The sequence below is a fragment of the Telopea speciosissima genome, chromosome 3 (assembly GCF_018873765.1).
Source record: "Telopea speciosissima isolate NSW1024214 ecotype Mountain lineage chromosome 3, Tspe_v1, whole genome shotgun sequence".
Taxonomy (NCBI): Eukaryota; Viridiplantae; Streptophyta; class Magnoliopsida; order Proteales; family Proteaceae; genus Telopea; species Telopea speciosissima.
The window spans coordinates 15,791,152-15,814,123 of NC_057918.1; the positions used below are offsets into that span (position 1 = coordinate 15,791,152).

A 22,972-nucleotide genomic window follows, 5' to 3' on the forward strand; every position below is an offset into this window, starting at 1 on the left:
ATGGGTGCAAGCAGTGTTAAAACAGTCAAGACATTAGATTCATTACAGTCCATCCTACAGAATTAAGGCAGGTCTTTTACTGCATGCCCTATATGAATGCGACACACCTGATCCACATCGAGAAGCCATAAAGTAGGGAGATAGAAACTGCAAATTTTTTTTTCCAACAGGTGATTAGGCAGTTAGTTAGGTTATGAGGTTAATATTTGATGTTGTGTTCAAATATACACAGGTGGTAGATGCTAATATTGTTTCTACTTTAATATAAGGTAGGGGTATCAAATTTCTGTCCGGTCCTAACCGGTAGGACCAACTGTAAATGATCGGTTCAACCCAAACTGGACCGAATGCTTACCTGTTTGGCTCTTTTCTGGGTTTTTAAAAAACTGGTAGGAACTGTGGGCGAAAACGAACCAAACCAGAAAAAAACCTAGAACCCGAGAAAACTGAAAAACTGAAAAATGAGGAAAATTTTTCCTATTATAGTCACTTAGGAGACTGACTTCCTTTTTTTCTTTAACCGCTTCAAAAAAAAATACACATAGAACTAATATTCTTCACACATGATTTTCTTTCTCCTCTCACTATCTCCCAGTATTATTCACTCTCTCTCTCTCTCTCTCTCTCTCTCTATCATTAATCCCTCCCATGTTTACGAGTATTTCTCACACAAGACTCTCTCGCTCTCTCTCTCTCTCTCATTAATCTCTCTAATGTCTCTCATTGAACCACTCACAAAGGCCACACGTGCATTTGCACGGGAAAGTTTACTAGTATATATGAAAAATCAATTAAAACAGATACCAGTCTATCAGATCAGTACGAAGTTGTTAATGAAAATCGAAATAATACAGGAACTAAACCTGACCAATACAGAACTCTACCTTACCGGTTCGGGTTTGGCTTGGCTCAATGCTGGCATGAAACTGATTCAGACCTTCCAAAACTAGACTGAACCATCCTTGTATACAAAGTCCTTGTTTGCCCCAAGGGTCACATCTCAAATCGATAAAGATAGAGAATCCCAGAAAGGGATCCCTCTTTTGTTTTCTTATTCTCATCCAACGCAGAATGGTATTGAAAAAGTCCAAAACAAGAAAAAACAATGTAGAAGGTGGGATTAGATGATATATGTGTTTTCCTAATTAAACAGGATATATGCTTCCCCCACAAGAAGTTAAGTTTGAGCTTTGGACTCTACCATGAAAGTGAAGGGTACAAAATGCCAACTTCTATTGTATAAAATTTTTCTGCCAGGAGGAAAGAATCGTCATCCCCTCCAATTCGTGGGTACCTCCAATTCCTCACATGGGGGTGAAAATGACCACCTTACCCTCTGCCCGAAAACACTGCCCAAGATAGGGTCCACTCCCCCCTATTAGAGGAATTGGAGGAATTGGAGGTGATAATTATTCCAGTAGGAAAACACTTTAAGATGAGATGGGTAATGGGTTCAGTCCACCCTCCCCAAATTGAGTTAATACATCCCCATACGGATGATGCTTGATGCAATTCCAAAGGCAACGGGAATTAATTAAGTAGTAATTAATAAGTAATTATGAGAAGGATTTGCATGAACCTTGTTGTTTGGCCCCTTAAGAGAATGTACGTGTGACGTCCAATTAAAAATTGGGGACAAAAAGATTTTCATCCTCATGAGATGGAATCATTTTGCAATCAAATACTTGCTCTTATGAAGCTTTAGCTTCGGATATTTTTTTGGGGAAAGTTTTCATACATGGCTGTGAGAGGGTGGGAGTTTCAAGGTATTAATTAATGGGTGTGGGTTTATGACTTTTCCAATTCTTTGTGAGAGGAAATACGATTGTGCATGCATATACGGCCGTGTATGAAAATTTTCCCTTTTTTTTTTTTTATGGAAAAAAGAACATTTTTTCATGCCGATGGTGTGGGAATTCTTTTCCACGTCCTCTCACATCTTGATCATGTGGGATCTACTTTCACATTCTCTCATTCATAACCATGTGGACTCTTATATTAGCGAAATTATTTCTTGCATCGTGATTGGTGTGGTATAGGAGATTTCTATCCAGCTGGTGGTGTGGGAGACCCTGTACCCTTTCTTCATTGAATGAAATGAAAACAAGTTTTTTTCCCCTCAAGTAGGCAAGGAAGTTGTCAAACATAATAGGGAAGCAGTTTTCTATACAGGAGTGTAGCCTACGCCAGCACTCCCATGTGTCTATCTCTCTCCTCCTTAAAACAAGGGGGCAGAGGTGTCTTTTCACATGGGTAAGAGAGAGACAGACTCATGGGAGTGCCGGCGTAGGCCACACTCCCAGACAAATAACTTTTTCCCAACATAATAATAGAGGAAAAAGTTTCCTAGTCTGCTAGTGTACCTTTGCCCTCACATGAGTTTTTATTTATTAATTTCTTTTTCTCTCTTGCCCGGATCATATGGGTTTAATGTGGATGATACCGTTCTTCGTGCCTCCATTAGTGTGGCGTGGGAAGTTCCCCCTCCTGCCCCCCACACTTGTGAAATGGCAAACCTTCTCTCGAATAATAATAATAAGGAAGATCATGGCCCCTCCACACGCACAGGAAAACATGGGTGGAAGCATCATATGGGCATGATTTCCACTTTTCACAAGGGGTGGGGTGGTCATTTTGCCCCCCTCCCACTATGTCTAGGCGTGGACAATACACTTCCCACGGAAAACTTTCTCCTAATAATAATACATAAGCATGGAAGCCCTCTTTCAATTCATTCTTCTATTTCTCTTGCATTGAGCGCCCAATTGATAATTTTGTTGGAGTTCCACGCAGAAGGCGAAAGTAATAATCCCACATCGGAAGTGAATAGTCCGATGTTGAAAATTATAGGTACTTGGGTAGCTTCTCCTTTATAGGCTAACTTTTGAGGATGAGTTCTACCCAAGCCCCTAATAAATGGAATCAGAGCCAAGGTTGTGGCAAGGCCAAAATGTGGCAAGATCAATATTGGGACAAAGTCAAGACATGGGAATCCGATGCACCTCCGAGGATGAAGTCCGAGAAGGTCTCAGATGTACTTGGGCACACTCTAATTCACCATAAACTTTAAAAAAAAAAAAATGGAGAGTGCACAACCTTACTAGAAACTCAAGTTTTTTAAAGGATTATTAAAATAAGGGTAATCATTTACCACTTTCAAATGTACCACTATGCATGAGTTGAGCAACAACTTAGTCCATAAATACTACTCTAAGCAAAAGTATAGAATAGACCAATGTGCTTTAAGGGACAAGGTTGGGCATGCCGAGCATGTGTCATCCTCTCTCGTCCTTTTTTAGAAAAGACATTTTTTTCTTGTGTTTAACTTTGTGATTGGTGTGTGCTGCTAGCTTACCGAAAGTTAGAAACATACCCAATCCTCTCCTGTGCTTTAAATACCATAATATGTTTTTCAAATAAGTATTCATTTATTAAAAACAAGGTGACGTCAAAAGAAAATAAATGGTGGATGCTAGCAAGGATGTGAACACATGGGCTAAAGGCCTACAATTTACTTATGTAAATACATCCAAGTAAGGTTGTCAATCCAATACCAATGTGATTATTTTCAAGTAAAATGCACAAACTTTTATAGTGATTTTCATTGCTATAATGATAGGAGAAAGGTTTCCTGGTCTGTCGATAAGAAAAACTAACTTTGTTATCTAGAGTCATCCATTGTAGAGAGTGTAAAAATACTCACCTTATTGTACGAACTTACCAAAATGCTCTCAGTGGTTGACCACTTGCATGTAATTATGCCTCTATGTAGCAAGAGATTGAGAAGGAAAGAGGAACTCAATCTCAAGAGACCTAGCTGCACCAATTGAGTATCAAAGTTTAATATCTTTTTTGTTTGGTAAAGATCCAAGTATATTATCACTAGAGAGGAATAGTGACAATACAAACAAGGTGGAGTTATAAACTCCACAAACCCACAATGCCAACTTATGACTCTACCTGGTTGCAAGTATAGGGAAGGGCAGTGGAATTGGTTTAAAAAAAAAAAAACAAAAAATTTTGCAAAATGATTAACTACCTTAAATACTTATAGAATATAGCAATCAAACTTTTCAAATGAAATATTTATTTTCCTTCTTAAATTCAAGAAATTTTGTTGCAAAATATAGTAAAATTTATTAATTAAATTTAAAATGTTTTGAAATTTAGTTAATGATTAGAAGAAAAAAAAACTCATTCTGCATTTTGATTTAATTTCACTTCTCTCTTCTTCTTCTTCTTCTTCTTTTTTTTTGCCTTTCAATCAACGGAAACTACATGTAGGTTTCAATACTTACCCTTTAACATTGTTTGGGTACATATTTGATTAAAATGCATTCTTTAATTTAATTATTTTTATAGTTTTCAATGCCTATGGCAAACACATTGGCACGTGACAAGTTCCACTAATACCATACCTGACCCCACTTAATAACTCCCTCAACCATATTTTATCGTCCCTGAAACATGGATATCTTCAACATTACATGGTTGTTAGGGTGGATTTTTGTGTGTCTGCGTTTTTAAGATACCTATACTAAACCTTTTTGGACAAGGCCAAAGAGACATTCCATGAAGCAAGACCAAGGATTTTAAACTTAGAATCAGGAATCAAATTGGAATTGATTGAAATCGATTAAAAAAACTCTAGAATCAGCTCCTTAGATTTGAAACCTAGTGATCCGATCCCAAAAACCTTAGAACAAGTCCGTTCAAAATAGCTAGAATTGAGATTGGTTAGAACTGATTTTGATTTGTTCTTCCCGTTTTTTAAATATTGAACAAGACTATTAAGTAAGGAAGGTGAACAAGTGATGACATGTAAAAGAAAGAAAGTTGTCGAGGGTCAAAAATTGAAATTATGGTGTTTGATATGGTTTTTTCATATTATTAATGAAAAGATTGAACTCAATTTCATTTTAAATAGTGAAATAGCTAAAATCATTTACCAAAAAATAAAAAATAAAAAAAGAAATAGCTGAAATCAGCCCAATTTTGATTTCAAAGAATGATTTCCATCTGTTCTTTGCATTCTATTTCTATTATATTAAAACCAATTTTAATAAAAATCTTGGAATCAAAATGTTGTTACTCATTTCGATCCCAAGTTGATAGAAAACAGAAAGAAGCAAGAATTTCTGCCTCTTTGATGCATAAAGAGCAGCGGGCCCACACAATGAAGTGAAGTACACATCAGATTTGCACACTTGTCATTCTAGGACACGTGTTTATGCGTAGTTGGTTCGCATCCTGCTTTTCTTTCTCTCTAACACTTGCTCTGAACAGAAAGACGAGAAAAGAAAGGATGAACGATCCGAAGCGAAAACTTCGGTTGGCGCAGAGAGATAACTACTTCGACTTTGAAAAAGAGAAACCCAAAGTGCGAGAGAGCTTCCAATGCTCTTCTTTGGTTAGGCCTTTTGACCTGGTTGGTTTTCTCTTCCCTTGCCTCTAGGGTTTTAATCTCAGTCTGATCTCTGATCATCCAACCAAGGAACTTTTGCCGGAATTTGCTGCGATCTCGTCGTGAAACTCTGTTCCAGTCACAGTTACCAATTAATCACCTGTTGTTTCAGGGTCGTCTCCGTTTGCAGATATGGTGAATTCGTTGGTCGAACGAGCGACGAGTGATATGCTGATCGGTCCCGACTGGGCCATGAACATTGAGATCTGTGACATTGCGAATCACGATCCAGCGTACGCGATTTGTTTACTTCCTCTTTGCATTTTCTTGTTAATTTTAGCATATGAATTTTTTTTGCTTCCATCAAATTGTGGCGTGTTCCATTATTGGTTTGTCAATTTCAATTGTTGCTTCAGGGTTCCTCCCTGTTTTGCTTGGATTTCGGATGTGTTTGTTGCCTCCGGAGGTGTCGAATTCTGGAACATGAATGTCTGGATCATAGGAAGAAATTATTTTGGTTATTTTTTCATGAAGATTTTTCTGAGCACAATGCGTATTTGATCAAACAGTTCGGAGTTGTTATAACCTAGTCTTATGATCCAACAATGCGTATTTGACAATTCCTTGTTAGGATTTTTCATTTGTATCATATGTTCTTGGTCTATTAAAATTTCAGCCTCGATTGTCATGATACTGTCATCTGTAGGTGGCTGGATTCGATTATTTCAAATTTTAGTTTGCTTTCAATCACCTTGTTGACTTCTGGCTTGTCGATGTTTAGGCTTTGATTGAAGGAGGGATAAAGGGAAGAACCCATAAAATAACAAACTGATAGTAGAGAATTAGAAACATTAATGATCAGGATTTTTCTGTTCTAATATGTTAATTCTGTTACAAGTGTGCCTTCTTTGCCCTTGATACAAGCTGAAATTGTTAATTTGGTTTATTTCATCAGGCAAGCGAAGGATGTTGTCAAAGGTATTAAAAAGCGTCTTGGGAGTAAGAATCCGAAGGTCCAGCTGCTTGCCCTCACAGTAAGCACCAAAAAGATCAAATCTTTTTTGTCGAGACTCTTGCATCCAGTATCTTACTTTCCTCTCCTCAATATAGCGAACAATGCAAGTTGTATGGCATTTAAAAAAAAAAATTAATGATGCCTTTTTGTCTATTTATTTATTTTACAGTGAACCATTACAGAAAAATCAACAAATACTGTAACTTCCTAAATATTTTTCTGATAGAATTGAGAAAGAAGATCACTTTCTCCATTAAACCTGGGAAATTGGTATACAGATGAGAACCTTTGTTCAGATCTAAAGACAAGCCCATGCAGATAAAGATTTTTGATGATCATACTGGTTTAAATCTAGATATTTTAGCAGACCTGGCTCCTTTCTGATGCATGAGTTTAATGTTCGATTTTAGCTAAAGTTATCTTACAGTCAATTTCTATTTATTGAAATGTTTATGGCTGGAGGGTCTGACTGAGCTTCCTGCATTCTATTTATGTGAAGTGGCTTTTTTTTCGTTTTGGGGGGTGGGGTGGTTGAGTGCTTTCATTTCCTTTTTATTTTTAAATGGTTTTCAGTCAGTAATTGGTAAGAGCTAAGGGAGTTTTTTTTGTTTCACTTGGGTTTCCTTCACTGCAGCTGAAGTTTGTTTGATGTCAAAGCTGTGGTTAGTGACGAAAACTTATACTATAATTATGTTTAGTTTGCCTGGCTACGCAAATTGTATTTGCATCAAGTTTTCTTAAGATTTCATAGATTAAAAAATATGTGATTTGCTTGTTAACTCTGATTCCAAAGGATTTGATTTGGGTTTACAATAATCAGATTTGAGAATGCAATCTGAAATTCAGATTGTGGATCTCAGATACAAGCAGACCCAATAATCAAATCTGTGATCAGATTTGAGATAAAAGAAGCAATTGCGTTATTAAGTAAAGAAATCAGATCAATGGAAAGGGAGGGAAGAGAGATGAGATCGATCTTCTTAGGAGGAATTAGAGAGAAAACGTGCAGAAGAAGAGAGGAGAAGAGAAGAGAGGAAATCAGGTATGGGATATCAATCCCGTATGCACTGCTCAACAACGCCAAAACTTAAAAAAATGAAACTCATATCATTGCTCAAATCATCTCTAAATGATGGAGGGGGTGTATTACATATATAAAGACCTTCTAAAATTCCTAATTTGACTAATAAAATGACTCCTAATCACACTCACACTCAATAAAGTTAAACTCAAAACAGAACTCTATTTCCATAATAAGTATTCTAATCTAACTCAAACACTTAACTACTAATCCTGTGTGCTAATTTTATCCCCACTTTATGGGCTTATAAATTAGGTCCATTACAATGAAACTCAAGGAAATAAAAGGCCCAACCTTTGAGATAACTACCCAAAGGTCAATTTCAGTCCATTGGACTGCCATCAGCACCTTATAGGCCTCCATATGAGAATAATGTCTAATCCAACTACATCAATTCCTCTGATGTTGAAAAAAACTCCCCCTTGATGCGGATCCGGGGTCTAGAAACCCTAATTGGACCGCTTATGGGCCCACCCGAATAATAGAAGACTCAAATAAAAAGGATTGATGGCAAAATCCATAATTATGTAGAAGTTCATATAGCCAATGTCAGAATTGTAAATAAACAGAAGTTTATAATAGGATGGCAATATCGTAATTTGATGGAATTCAAGTGAATGGATGCAACGTATTAGTGCAAGGGGTAAACTAGGAAGAGGGGAACAAATAAGGACAATAAGGGATAAATAGGAAATAGGAAATATGAAATAGGAGGGGCACATCTGGAAACAAAGATCTAAAAGGATTTAGAAACACAACTGTGAGGTTGTCTTCAACCTTCGGCTAACAGAACCAGGCAGAACAGGTCTTCAATCTTCTTGAGAGATCTCTCTCATCTGGATGTATTTAGTTCTGAGATTTCGAGGGTAGCAACTATACCCCAAGGCCTCTCAATAGCACAAGTAATTGGTTGGAATAAAGTAGCAAAAGAGGAACCGGAGAGACCTGAAAGGCTGAAACCAATTCTGGCGGTAAACTGGGAAGCAGGTCCTTGCTTCAACTTGATCTTTTCAACAGAGGTTGATTTGGGTAATGAAACCCTTGGATTAGGATCACCTACGAAGGTACAGCCTTTGGTTAGGCTCTCAGGTCAAATCAAAGAGCAGTGAGGAGTTCGATCACTTCCTTCTCAGCCTGGTAATGTCAACAGTAAACAAACAGCAGCTGGGTAGAAGAAGAAGAAGAAATCAGAGGAGGGAGGAGATGCACGCAAGGCTCATGGCAACCATCGGTTAACCTAAACAAACTTTCATTCCAAAAACTCTTGATCTCTGTATCATTTGATTACAATGGTATTTAAAGAAAATAATTGAAGATTCCGACTGTAAAACCGAAACAAAGAAATCCTAATTGAAACAGAAACAAACTTCAACTCAAACTCTACTACGGCTGAAATAAAGAAAAGAAAATAAATAAATTAACTTCTAATTTATCCAATGCCTATCTGCATCAATTCTCCCAACCTTGAAAGAACTCGACAGGGTAGGTCGCAAACCCAAGATGCCTCTGTAATTATTCCGACACTAAGGTGGCACATATATTGAGGTAGACGATCGAATGGCAACTCCATGAATAGGGAGAGAGTGATCCATAATTGGAGGAGGAGAAAACTGTTGTCGCCACAACATATCCTTCAATGTATGAGGCAACATTAGAAACATACACCCTCCTTGCTTTACCTTGATGGTGTTCCGTGCATCATCGTAGAGAATACCAGTATGTCGTTGCCAAGGTCGCCCTAAAAGAATGTCGCAGTGCGCCAATGAGGTGACTAAGCAAGGCACATGGTACTGTAATGACCCAAATTGTAAGTGTACTCGAACTACTGCAGTGGCCTCTTCTTGAGCTGTAGGTCCAAAACCTCATACATGAATTTTCTTGAAAAGTTGATTCTGTGGAAGGTTATGTGCTCGAACCAAATCGGCAAAGATGAAATTGGCTTCTGCGCTGGTATCAACAACTATATGAACATCTGTAGAGCCAGCACCGTACAGAAGATTACCCCTTTGTCTGAAGAGTGGAGCTTTATCAACTAATCCATTTGAGAATGATGTAATACTAGCAGAGTGAGCTTCAACTTCATCATCATCATCATTAGAATCATTATCCTCAAAAGGGTAAGGGTACAAATTTGCATCATCATCCTTCTCTATCGGTCGTTTCTCTGCTGCATTTATGGTGAGAGACCTATTGGGACATTTATTGCCATAATGACCCTTTTCTTCACAATTGTGGCACACAATGTTCTTTAACCAGTCATTGCCTCTGTTAAATTCCAGCTTCTTTTCTTCCACTCTACAGGGTTCAGGCTTCTTTTCTTCAATCCATAGTGGAGGTCTATAAGCTTAAGGAGTCTTGAGCATATTCTTTAGATAACTATACTTCTCTTCAGCTGTCTTGGCATAAGCTGCTGCCACATCAACGGACCTGAAATCAGTGTTACCAACTCTAATCGAATCTCAGTATTTAGTCCGCTGATATATATCATAACCCGATGTTGGTCTGTCTCCTGGAGTCGGCACTTTGAAGATAGTTTGTGGAACTCTAGTGTGTAGGTATCCACATCCTTGTTGCCTTGTTGAAAATTGAACAATTTGTGAAACAATACCTTCTCATTATTAGGAGGAACAAATCTCTTGTTCAGAATTTGCTTCATAACCTCCCAATTAGTAACGGGTCCAAGTCACCTGATAAGCCTCGAGTATAGCACATCATCCCCCCATGAACATGTATACCCAATAAACTTGGTGAGGATGAGTTTACACTTTTTCTCGTTCGGAAAGGATTTATAAGCAAAGATCCTTTCAACCTTGGTATGCCAATCAAGAAATTCCTCTGGCCCCCTTTTCACCACTTAACTCTAGAACCTCAACTTTGTTACCATAGTCCCTATCAAAAAATTGCCGTGTGATGTCCTGTAGTATAACTGGATCCGGTTGATGCCTTTTAGGTGTCTCTTCAATTTGTAAGTTATGAAATTGAGGTGGTGGTGTAGACGTTCCTGCTTCAACTTGCTTATCAGTTCTTTTCATAAAAGTAAGAATCTCTTCCATAAACTTGTCAAGCTTGGCTTTAGTCTTTTGTTGGTTCTCAGCCAATTCCCGTTGACTCTCAGCTAGCTCACGGCGTAACTTGTGCAACTAATTGTTGGTGATGTGACCTCCTGTCATGGTTAGTAACTGCCAGAAATTCGACTCTGATACCAATTTGATGCGGACGTGTCCAGAAACCCTAGTTGGATCGCTTATGGGCCCACCCGAATAATAGAAAACTCAAATAAAAAGGATTGATGGCAAAATCCGTAAATATGTAGATGTTTATATAACCAATGGCAGAATTGTAGATAAACAGTAGTTTATAGTAGGATGGCAGTATCGTAATTTAATGAAATTCAAGTGAATGGATGCAACGTATTAGTGCAATGGGTAAACTAGGAAAAAAATGGCGTACCCAGTGCACGAGGCTCCTACCACTGTGGGGGGTTTGGGGAGGGTCATAATGTACGCAGCCTTACCCCTGCTTTTGCAGAGAGGCTGTTTCCAGACTCGAACCTGGGACCACTTGGTCACAATGACGCAACCTTACCATTGCACCAAGGTCCGCCCTCAAGGGGTAAACTAGGAAGAGGGGAATACATAAGGACAATAGGGGATAAATAGGAAAGAGGAGGGGCAAACCTGGAAACAAAGACCTAAAAGGATTTAGAAACACAACCGTGAGGTTGTCTTCAACCTTTGGCTAACAGAACCAGGCAGAACAAGTCTTCAATCGTCTTGAGAGATATCTCTCGCCTGGAGGTATTTCATTCTTAGATTCTGAGGGTAGCAACTATACCCCAAGGCCTCTCGATAGCACAAGTAACCGGTTGGAATAAAGTAGCAGAAGAGGAACCGGAGAGACCTGAAGCCAGATCTGGCGGTAAACAGGGAAGCAGGTCCTTGCTTCGACTTGATCTTCACAATAGAGGTTGATTTGGGTGATGAAACCCTTGGATTAGGATCACCTACAAGGGTACAACTTTCGGTTAGGCTCTCAGGTCAAATCAAAAGAGCAGTAAGGAGTTCAATCACTTCCTTCTCAGCCTGGTAATGTCAACAGTAAACAAACAGCAGCTGGGTAGAAGAAGAAAATGAAGAATAAGAAATCAGAGGATGGAGGAGATGCACGCAAGGCTCATGGCAACCATCGGTTAACCTAAATAAAATTTCATTCCAAAAACTCTTGATCTCTGTATCGTTTGATTACAATGGTACTTAAAGAAAATAATTGAAGACTCCTACACTAAAACTGAAACAAAGAAATCCTAATTGAAACAGAAACAAACTTCAACTCAAACTCTACTTCTAACTGCGGCTGCAATAAAGAAAAGAAAATAAATAAACTAACTTCTAATTTGTCCAATGCCTATCTGCATCACCCCTCGAGTTTTGTAAAACCGAGTTTTTTAGATGGGAGAATCAACACCACTCAATCAACATCCATCCTTGACTGTATAAAATCATTGATCAAACCCTGATTGAAGAGTACAAAATCCGCAACACGAAGATCATTGTTGAAGTAGCTATGTGGAAATATAAAATCGGCCAATTCAACCAAGAGTTCAACCGCTTTATTCTCTTCTACAATTTGATTTTCAACGATCAAAGACGTCATATCGTCCCCCATCATTGGTTTCTCATCTTCTGGTTCTTCAGCCCTTTGGTCAACGACTGAGACCAATTTGTCGAAGGAAGATTCTATACGATCAGATATATCAAATAATCGGTTCTTGAATTCCTTGCATTGTTGCTGTCTCTTCGAGATTCTCTTGCATAAGTTGAAGTTGATGACGGATAGCCAGCAAGAGGGTTGGATCCATCGGCCAGGATTACTCTGCTACCAAATAATGTAATAAGAAAATCTGGATTATTGATCTCAGATGCAAGCAAATCCAATAATCAAATCTGTGATCAGATTTGAGATAAAAGAAGCAAATGTGTTGTTAAGGAAAGAAATCAGATTGATGGAAGGGGAGGGAAGAGAGATGAGATCGATCTTCTTAGGAGGAAGGAGAGAGAAAATGTGTGGAGGAAGAGATGAGAAGAGAACAGAAGAGAGTAGAAGAGAAGAAATCAGGTATGGGAGCCAATCCCGTATGCACTGCTCAACAACACCAAAACTTGAAAAAAAAATCATATTTTACTCAAATCATCTCTAATTGATGGGGGGTGTATTACATATATAATGACTTAAAATTCCTAATTTGACTCATAAAAGTACTCCTAATCACACTCACACTATCAATTAAGTAAATAAGCTCAAAACAGAATTCTATTTAACTATTAAGTGTGCTAATGTAACTCAGGCACTTAACTACTAATCCCATGTACTAACTTTGTTAAGATATGTATCACGAGTAGGGGGTTTGTCCCTATTGTGATTACATAGGCTAGTTGCTATTTCTTTGCTATGTTTCCTACTCTAGGTTAGATTCTCTTATTCCCTTATTAGATTAGCTTCCTATTTTCTCTCCTTGGCTGACAAGGAATTAGTTTCCTTTTCTAATGTAACTTTCTATTGATTTTATTATAAATAAGACAAGGGGAGAAGAGACTACTCTCACGTTACTGAGAGCTAACATAGTCGGCTGCCCTTCTCTTCTTCTCCCTCAGTCTCTCTCTCTCTCTCTCTTTACCAGGCACTGGTTACAGATCCTTGGGATTGTTACAAACTTTATACCAAGCTTGCTCACAGGCCTCCATACAGGTTTAATGTCTAATCCAACTGCATCAAATTTATTTGTTCACCAGAAAGGCATACACGGGGGTAGGCTAGTAACAGTAGATTCCATCTATTTACAAGCCTACGTTCAATTCTTTATGCTGTTCTAAGAATTAGCGGACCATGAGCAGAAACTAGCATTAGTAGAGCCTCCTTCCCCATGTGTCACTCCTAGCCCAAGAGATAGCCTGAGCACTAATGGTGTGGCTAAACAATTTATCAAAAAATTTGGTTGCTGTACTACATTGCGTCTTGTTGTTCTTCCCCTCTCCCCTTATTTTCTGTTTTTCAAAGCATTGAATGTTTCTCTGCCTAGATGTTGCATATGAATTTTCATGAAGTTTTCAAAAGCCTGACAATAAATCCCTTCAAACAAATTCAACTTATTTGTTTGGGTACTCAAAGGTCAAAATCCTTGTTCTTTTTGGGGTAGTTTTTTTCCTGTTCATATTTTCATGCAATAGTATATGGACTATCTTCTCTGATAGATGACTGATTTTGGTTGTAATTCCTATGTGTGTTATGCTAGCTGTTGGAGACAGTAATAAAGAATTGTGGCGACATCGTCCATATGCATGTTGCCGATAGAGATATTCTTCATGAGATGGTGAAGATAGTTAAAAAGAAGGTTGGAATATTTTAGTGATGATCTGTATGGTTTTTTGTATCTTCTTTGTTTCCTTGTCTCATGCTTTCTACATGCTTGCAGCCTGATTTTCATGTCAAGGAGAAGATACTGACCCTAATAGATACCTGGCAAGAAGCTTTTGGAGGACCAAGAGCTAGATATTCTCAATACTATGCTGCATATCAGGAGTTGTTGGTACGCTTTGCATATAAGGATTTAAATGGATAATCATCTAACTAATATCCTTATGTCTCCACTCTCCCAAGGGGTGTAGCTCAGTTGGCATAGACCAACACCTCACAATTAAGAGTTCATGAGTTCAACTCTCCTTGGGGCCTACCTATCCACACCCCCCCCCCAAAAAAAATAAATAAATTATAATTTCTTTTTATTGCTGGATTTTGACTTACTACTATGTTACCACAATAAGTAATAGCTTAAAACTGGATTTCAAATTGATATCAGAACTTTATGATCAAGTGAGGAAGAAATTTGTCATTCCTTTTGCTTCTACTATTTGGTGCATAGAAACTATTGGAGTAAATATATAAAAAAAATAGACCCACTATTAATTATTCACCCCTCCAGGGGTGTATGCACATTTAGAGTATTAGAGATTTCTCCACTGGCTCTGTCATGGCTTGTTTTTGTACCACATTGGCAACTCAGCTAGCTCCAATTTTGCTCCTATTCTACATCAGCCTCTAGTAATGTGAGAAGTTTCAACCCAAATTTATGCTTTCATATGGTTAAAAAAAATTGACGCTTTCAGAAAAAGGTTGAAGAAGTTATTAATTTGAAAAAGTTGGATCATCTAAAATAGAAGGGAAAAAGTTCTACATGTGTGGGGCAATGGTTGAGATAGATCATGAAATTTGACGCATGGTATTTATGCACTAATGCACCAATATTCCATTTACATTTTCTGAGAAAAACTAATTTTTTGTGTCTCAGCGTGCTGGAGCAGTATTTCCTCAGAGATCTGAGAGGTCTGCACCCATATTTACACCTCCACAAACACAGCCTCTATCATCATATCCCCAAAACTTGCGTAATACTGATTACCAGCAGGAGGTATCTGAGTCTTCAATAGGCTCTGAATCTGATTCTCCAACCTTGAGGTACACATTGTCTCTCTTTGTCTCGTCTTCCCAATGCAAGTAACTTTCAACAACTAAGACATGCACACTCATGTACTTGGGACATATTTGTTTCCCTCCAACTTTATTGTGACTGGATATTGAGATGTAGCATACTGATTCAACAATATTTAAAAACTTTTTTGTTTCTTAATATCTAACATCGGGTGTAGAAAGGTTTCTGATTTCACAGAGAGCACACTTAAGGAATTCCCCGGAGCTATGGGAAGTGTGACTGTTTTTCTGATTGACAAAAGATAATGCAACCTAGGTTCCAAACCAAAATTTGGGTTGCTATGGGCCCATCCCAATGGCAAGAATCAAAATATAAGAATGTAGTGGCAATTCTGTAAATATTTTGAATTTTAGGACTGTCAGGAATCACGATGTAAAGGGGGCATAGGAAGTCGTGATTTACTAATCACGACTTCTCTATGGGAGGGTATTTATGTTTTTTATTATTATTTTATGTTTTTGGGATTTACCCTATTATATAATGAAATCGATGGGGAGTCTCAACCTTACAGTTGTGACTCCCAAGAGTTACAGCAGCTCTGCTTCTTCTTCCTCCCTCCATTCCTTCTCTTCTCTTCTTCTTTATAATATTACATGGTATCAAAGAAGGTACTTAGGGCTGTGACATATTCCCTAGTATCGTTTTCTCCTTTTTCTCAAAATTTTCAACCTATATTGTTTGATTCATCTCTGGTTGGTGGTTTGCGACTGCTTTAGGACTGTCGTTTGAGGGGTACAACACCCTATGCTGTATTGTGAAATGTTTTAGAGACTAGTTCATGTTTCAGTATTGAGAACTAGATCTCTCTCTCTTTGTGGTGATCGATTTATGGAGTAGAAGGTTGTGGCTTTAGTCTACATTCAGGTATGTGTTGCTGATTGGTTTGTGGCAGTCAGTTTGATCAGTTTTGGATCAATTTCTGGGCAGACTCTGCGCATATTTTCTGGACATCAATTTCTGGGCAGACTTGGAATCGAATTCTGCATATTATTTTCTGGGCAGATTCTGCATATTTTTCTGGACAGATTCTGCATTATATTTTTCTGCATCATTAATTGGACAGATTAGTTGGATCAATGGGTGATAACAAATCTGTTTTCACTGAAGTTTCTTCCAGCAAGTTAGTAGAGAAGAAGCTAGAAGGTGCCAACAATTTTCAACAATGGAAGAAAATTGTTGGGCTGGTTTTGACTGGTCGTGGTCATGAGAAGCATTTGACAGAGACCAAGGATGATGCTGATATGTCATGGACAGTAGTGGATGCTCGAATTTTAGGGCAGATGTTAAACTGTATGGATCACAACATTGTTGACTTGGTGACCCATATCGATACTGTGAAGGAATTGTGGGATTACCTGAATGTTCTGTATTCTGGACAGAACAACCTTTCTTGAATTTATGAGCTAGCCCAGGAATTTTATCGGGTTGATCGGAAGGGTCGTTCTTTGACCCAATATTTTGGAGACTTCAAGAGGATGTATGAGGAGTTGAATTCCTTACTTCCTATTACTTCTGACGTACAACAGATGCAAAATCAGCGAGAGCAACTCGCAGTCATGGGATTTTTAGGTGGTTTGGATAAAGAATTTGACGCTGTCCGTTCCCAGATTCTTGGTGGCGATAAAGTGGCCACACTTTCAGAGACTTTTTCTTGTGTTCTTCGTGTCTCACGTGAGAGTACGAATGATACCACACCTGTGGATACTTCTGCATTGACATCCTTCACTCCCAACCGTGGGGGCAGCGTTGGGACTGGTAGTGTTGGGCGTGGTCGTGGGGCTAGTAAGGGCCCAGTAGCTGGAAATCAGGCTACTTCAGAGACTTCGGGGGTTGTGAGAACTTGCCATCATTGTGGTAAGCCTGGTCACATCCAATGCTTTTGTTGGATACTTCATGGTAAACCAGCTCAGTTTGCCAATTCAGCCAGTAGTGATTCTATTGTTGCTTCTTCTCCACAGTCCGAGGGGAAGACAGTGAAGATGTCTGATGATGAGTATGAGCGGTTTACTCAATTTCAGCACTCCCAGTCATCTCAGGTCTCCACTGCTACACTTATTCAGACAGGTAATGCTACTGCGTGTCTTTCATCCACTTATCGTCCTTGGATCATTGATTCAGGTGCTTCAGATTATATGACTGGGGTTTCAGGTATTTTTTTCTTCATTTTGTGCATCCTCTTCACATGTTGTATTAGCTAATGGGTCTTTAGCAAAAGTCCGGGGTACAGGCACTATGCATGTTACCCCTTCTTTGTCATTATCTTCTATTTCGTATTTGCCCAAATTTCCTTTCAATTTATTATCTGTTCAGAAGTTCACCAAAACTTATAATTGTTCTGTTACCTTTTTTCCTGGTTATTGTGTGTTTCAAGATCTTACGTCGAAGAAGACGATTGGTAGAGGACGTGAATCTGGGGGGTTGTATCTACTTGAAGACACATTGGCTGTGGCGTGTTCGAGTGTGGTGCTTCCTCACCAATTCACTGTCTTTTGGGTCATCCTTCCTTGGAGAGTCTAAAAATATTGGATAGTCGTTTTCGGTCATTGTCCAGTTTACAGTGTGAGTCTTGTCAATTTGGGAAACTTCACTGTGTAAGTTATCCCCCTAGAGTCAATAAACGGTCTGACCAACCCTTTTCTTTGGTTCATTCTGATGTGTGGGGTCCTTGTCCGGTCATGTCTAAGTTGGGTTTTCGTTATTTTGTCACTTTTGTAGATGATTACTCCAGAGTTACCTGGATTTATTTAATGAAAAATCGTTCTGAGTTGTTCTCCATTTTTTTTGCCTTTGTTCTTGAAATTCAGAATCAATTTAGTACTCCTTTGAAAATCCTTCGTAGTGATAATGCTAAAGAATATTTTTCAGCCTCCTTCAGTACTTTTATGATGCAGCATGGGATCATTCATCAGTCCTCTTGTGCTGACACACCTCAACAAAATGGTGTGGCAAAGAGGAAAAATAGACATTTAATGGAGGTCACTTGATCTCTTCTGTTTGAGATGAAAGTGGCCAAACCTTTTTGGGCTGATGCTGTTTTGACTGCTGCTATCTCATTAACCTCATGCCTTCTTCAGTTTTGGGTGGTGGCATTCCATACTCGTCGTTTTTCCCTTCTGCACCATTGTTCGTGTTACCACCTCGTGTTTTTGGAGTGTTTGTTTTATTCGGGATCATCGCCCTGGACATTCTAAGTTGGATTCTAGAGCACTTAAATGTCTTTTTGTTGGGTATTCTAACACTCAAAAGGGTTATCGTTGTTATTCATTTGATTTGAATAAATATTTTGTGACAGCTGATGTTACCTTCTTTGAGTCTACTCCTTATGTTGAGTCTTCCACTGTTTCTTTTGATTTGGATGATGACCTGCCCGTATATATTGTCGAAAGTTCTCCTGGTTTGCAGGTTCTTTTGTCATCTGGTCCGCCTCCTCGTTCTACGGAACCTCTTGTTGTGTTTCATGTCACGCTCCAGACGAGGCTGCAACACGTATTACACCTTTTTAGAGATACACCACTCGGTTGACGACTTCTACCACGCCTGCTTTGCTGGCAGATCCTGATCCTGCACTAGATATTTCATCTTCTCCTGCAGTTCCTGCTGTTTCTGATTTAGATGTTCCGATTGCTCATCGTAAGGGTGTTCGCAGTTGTACCCACCATTCCATTTCTAACTTTGTTTCATATTTTGGTTTGTCTCCTGGTTTTATTGCTTGTTTGTCTACTGTTGAGCGTCATCCTATTCCTAAGTCTGTTGCAGGAGCCTTGTCTGTTCCTGGGTGGAGAGCTGCTATGACTGAAGAATTATCTGCACTGGAGGAGAATCAGACATGGGACCTTGTTTCCTTACCCTCTGGTAAGTTTGCTATTGGTTGTCGATGGATATTTGTGGTGAAGGTCAACCCTGATGGTTTCTTGGCTCGTTTCAAGGCTAGACTTGTTGCTAAGGGGGTTATGCCCAAGTATATGGTGTAGATTACCTGGATACTTTTTCTCCTGTTGCGAAGCATACCTCGGTCCACATCTTGATTTCTTTGGCTGCTATCCATCATTGGCCTTTATTTCAGTTGGGTGTGAAAAATGCCTTCTTACATGGTGATGTCCATGAAGTAGTGTATATGGAGCAACCTCCTGGGTTTGTTGCTCGGGGGGAGTCTGCTGGTAAGGTGTGTAGGCTGAAGAAATCATTGTATGGGTTGAAACAGTCGCCTCGGGCATGGTTTAGCCGATTTACTGATGTTGTATTGGAGTTTGGGCTGACACGATCTGCTAGTGATCATTCGGTGTTTTTCCGGCTGTCTAAGGCAGGAAGGGTATTTTTGATAGTTTATATGGATGATATTGTCATCACAGGAGATGATTCTCCTGGTATTGAGAAGTTGAAAGTACATTTGGGACAACAGTTTCAGACTAAAGATCTGGGAAGGCTAAAATATTTTTTGGGCATTGAAGTTGCTCAATCACGGAAAGGAATTTCGCTCTCACAGCGAAAGTATGTTCTTGACCTGCTTTCAGAGATAGGGTTGGTGGGTGCTAAACCGTTTGATACTCCTATGGATCCAAAAAACTTATGGCAGATGATGGTGTTGTTCTTGAGGATCCTGAGAAGTATCGGAGGCTTATAGGGAAACTTAATTATTTGATTGTGACTAGACCTGACATCTCCTTTCCTGTCAGTATACTGAGTCAGTTTTTGTTTGCTCCTCGATCATCTCATTGGGATGCAATTATACGAGTTCTACGATATATCAAGAAGGCTCCTGGACGTGGTCTCTTATATTCTGATCATGGTCATGGGAGGATTGAAGGTTTTTCTGATGCTGATTGGGCAGGATCTCCTGTTGATTGGAGGTCTACTTCAGGATATTGTGTGTTTGTTGGAGAGAACCTGGTGTCATGGAAAAGTAAGAAATAGACCGTTGTAGCTCGATCTAGTGCAGAGTCCGAGTATCGTGCTATGGCTCATGGTACTTGTGAACTGATGTGGATAAAACAATTGATGACTGAGCTTGGGTTTGTTGACAATTCTCCTATGATTTTGTGGTGTGATAACCAGGCTGCTATTCACATTTCTACTTATCCTGTGTTTCATGAAAGAACGAAACACATTGAGATAGACTGTCATTTTGTCCGTGAGAAGCTGCAACAAGGGATCATTTCTCCTCGTCATGTTCAAACAGGAGAGCAACTTGCTGATTTGTTTACCAAGTCTTTGAGAAGTGTAAGGGATGAGTATATTTGTAACAAGCTGGGCATGATTAACATCTATGCTCCAGCTTGAGGGGGAGTGTTAGGAATCACGATGTAAAGGGGGCATAGGAAGTCGTGATTTATTAATCACGACTTCTCTATGGGAGGGTATTTATGTCTTTTATTATTATTTTATGTTTTTGGGATTTACCCTATTATATAATGAAATCGATGGGGAGTCTCAACCTTACGGTTGTGACTCCCAAGAGTTACAACAGCTCTGCTTCTTCTTCCTCCCTCCATTCCTTCTCTTCTCTTCTTCTTTTATAATATTACATGACCATTGAATAAAGGAAAACAGACTCTGGACCAAATGCTGAATTAATTTTGAAGAGGGGGGATTTTCTGGGATTCAGAAAAAAGGGCTCGATTAAACAGAAACAAATCAAGAGATCAAAGGGATTTTTGTGTAATTACTATGTATTCTGGCCGGTCTAGTAAATAGGAACAGAAGGTTGTCTTCAACCTCAAGATGGAAACAATAAAGGAACTCCCACCCAAAGCCTTGGAAGAAAAGGGAGGGTATGAGGGAGATTGACTCTCCTTAAAACTGAACCCAGTTAACAATAGAACCGGGTAACTATGACAGGAAAGCAGTATGAAGGAAGGAAAAGATGGAAGAAGAAGAACAGTAGGAAGAACTCTAACCTGAGGAAGATCTGAAGAGGCAGCCGGTGAGAGAGTGGAGAACCGGGAGCACTCAATTGATCTGCATGTCACATAGGCAACTAAAAATGAAACAAATTCAATATATTGTTCCATTATTTGCATCCATTACTTTCCCGTGTTAGCTAGCTATATAAAATTCAAATTATAGAATTAACCCCAAATAACTAAATAAACCCCTACCAACCCTTATTAGACCAAAAGCGTGGTTGGGTTCTGGTTCGTCTTAGTCTGGGTTTTCAGATCAGTTCATGCCGGTCCAGCCATGATAATGCTACTGCATCAATATTTGCATCCATAGCTAATACTTCAGTAATTAGTTAAAAGTTCATTCATAAAAAAATTGTATATTGAAAAATTAGATTAAATAATGAATCTATTAATACTCTTGTGGAATCCTTTGTCATGGAAACCCTCGTCATTCTGTATTGAATTGCTAGGGGATAGACCTGCAGCATTAATGCTTCATAGTAGCAAAAGCTGATGAGGGATGCCTTTCCACAGTGTATAGAGCATGAAGTAATAAGCAATATGAAAGATCTTCTTAGGATAGAAGGGTGGGAAAAAAAAAGAAGAAGAAAGGTTTCTAATCATTGTGCCTTGCAGGCATTATTTTTGGTTATGTGCGTCTAACAGCTGCTCCTGTTATTTTATAGTTAAAAGTGCTTATGCTTGTCACCTGTTTTTAATTTTCCTCACCTTTTTCAGCCTGACAGAAATTCAGAATGCTCGGGGTATTATGGATGTCCTTACAGAAATGCTAAATGCAGTGGAACCAGGGAACAAAGAGGTATGTCAAAAAAGGAGGACATCTTGTGCTATGCTCCCTTGATAACCCCACCCAAAAAAAAAAAAAAGAGGAGAAAGAGGGGTGTAGTCCTTTTCTTACTAATAAGTACACATGACAATTTCCATATAAGCTAGAATATAATTATGGGTGTCAAATAATTTGCTGGTTGACTTGGAATTTTATCAAGTAAAATTTTAATTTCAAGTAGCACACCATAAAAATAGATTAGTCCGAAAGTCCAAGTTTTTACAATTGTTATATGCTGTCTGACATACATGTTATTACTTTTTATGTTTATTCATGCTCTGTGATTGCCAAATTCAATCTTTTATCTATTGACGTAGTCATTGTAGTGTTGTTCTGCCAGGGGCTTAGGCAGGAGGTAATTGTTGATATGGTTCAACAGTGCCGCACGTACAAGCGGAGAGTGGTCCATTTAGTTAACACAACTTCGTAAGTCCTACTGTATTTTTCTTTCTTTATGAAAATGGTAATGTTTGCATTTTCTAGCATGTTAGTTTTTGTCTTTACCCATGATATTGCATATCAAAACAATCATCATAATTGGGACAGTTATGATGATGGCATTCCTAGCATTCCTTCTGTTGTGTTTTGTTAAATTTTATTTCTGTTTTTTTTTATACCATTTGTGTTTATTAGATCAACATGGAAGCCTGGGGATTGGAATTGAATTGCACACATTGCACACGTAGCCTTGCAACAACTCTTATTGGCCTATTACAACTTAATAAAAGTGAAAATGCAAAGGGGTGCAACACGGGCCGGGTTGGGTCAGTTGATATCGACCATAGCACAACCCGAGGGTACGTATCATCTATCCTAACCCAGCCAACCCTGGTCCAGCCCATCCGAGCAGGGCTCACCCAACTGGGAGTTCTACTCAAGCAAAGGGTGTTATAACCATAGCCCCGGCAATCCTGACTTTGGGTTTATATTTACTTATATGTCAACATTTTGTAAATTTGCTGGCTACTTTTATGGTTTACCTGAATTCTAGGTTGGGTAAAAGGTTCATACACGCCCTGCCACCTGGAGTACTGATGGATAGCATTTAATCAAATACCCTCCCATGTATTGCCATGCATTCATGGGTAATTGGTATCTGATCAGGTGAATCGTCTGATTCGAATTGGAATTGGACACACCCGATCTTGATTGGCAATGATTCATGAGAACCCTGGATGGATCGGGCGATCTAATCCAGAC

At 38.9% G+C, this 22,972-nt stretch overlaps 1 protein-coding gene across 1 annotated transcript in view; it reads left to right on the plus strand.

Annotated features, from left to right (window-relative positions):
• Window positions 1-5,153: 5,153 nt before the first annotated feature.
• The window catches only part of LOC122653529 (TOM1-like protein 9), a 35,773-nt gene continuing 17,954 nt past the window's right edge, over window positions 5,154-22,972 (plus strand). Inside the window, exons 1-8 of the mRNA XM_043847386.1 lie at window positions 5,154-5,516; window positions 5,556-5,697; window positions 6,360-6,438; window positions 13,790-13,888; window positions 13,970-14,083; window positions 14,843-15,009; window positions 21,664-21,745; window positions 22,113-22,198. Coding sequence (XP_043703321.1) covers window positions 5,597-5,697; window positions 6,360-6,438; window positions 13,790-13,888; window positions 13,970-14,083; window positions 14,843-15,009; window positions 21,664-21,745; window positions 22,113-22,198 — 728 coding nt within the window. The 5' untranslated portion in view covers window positions 5,154-5,516; window positions 5,556-5,596. The remainder of the gene's footprint in view (window positions 5,517-5,555; window positions 5,698-6,359; window positions 6,439-13,789; window positions 13,889-13,969; window positions 14,084-14,842; window positions 15,010-21,663; window positions 21,746-22,112; window positions 22,199-22,972) is intronic.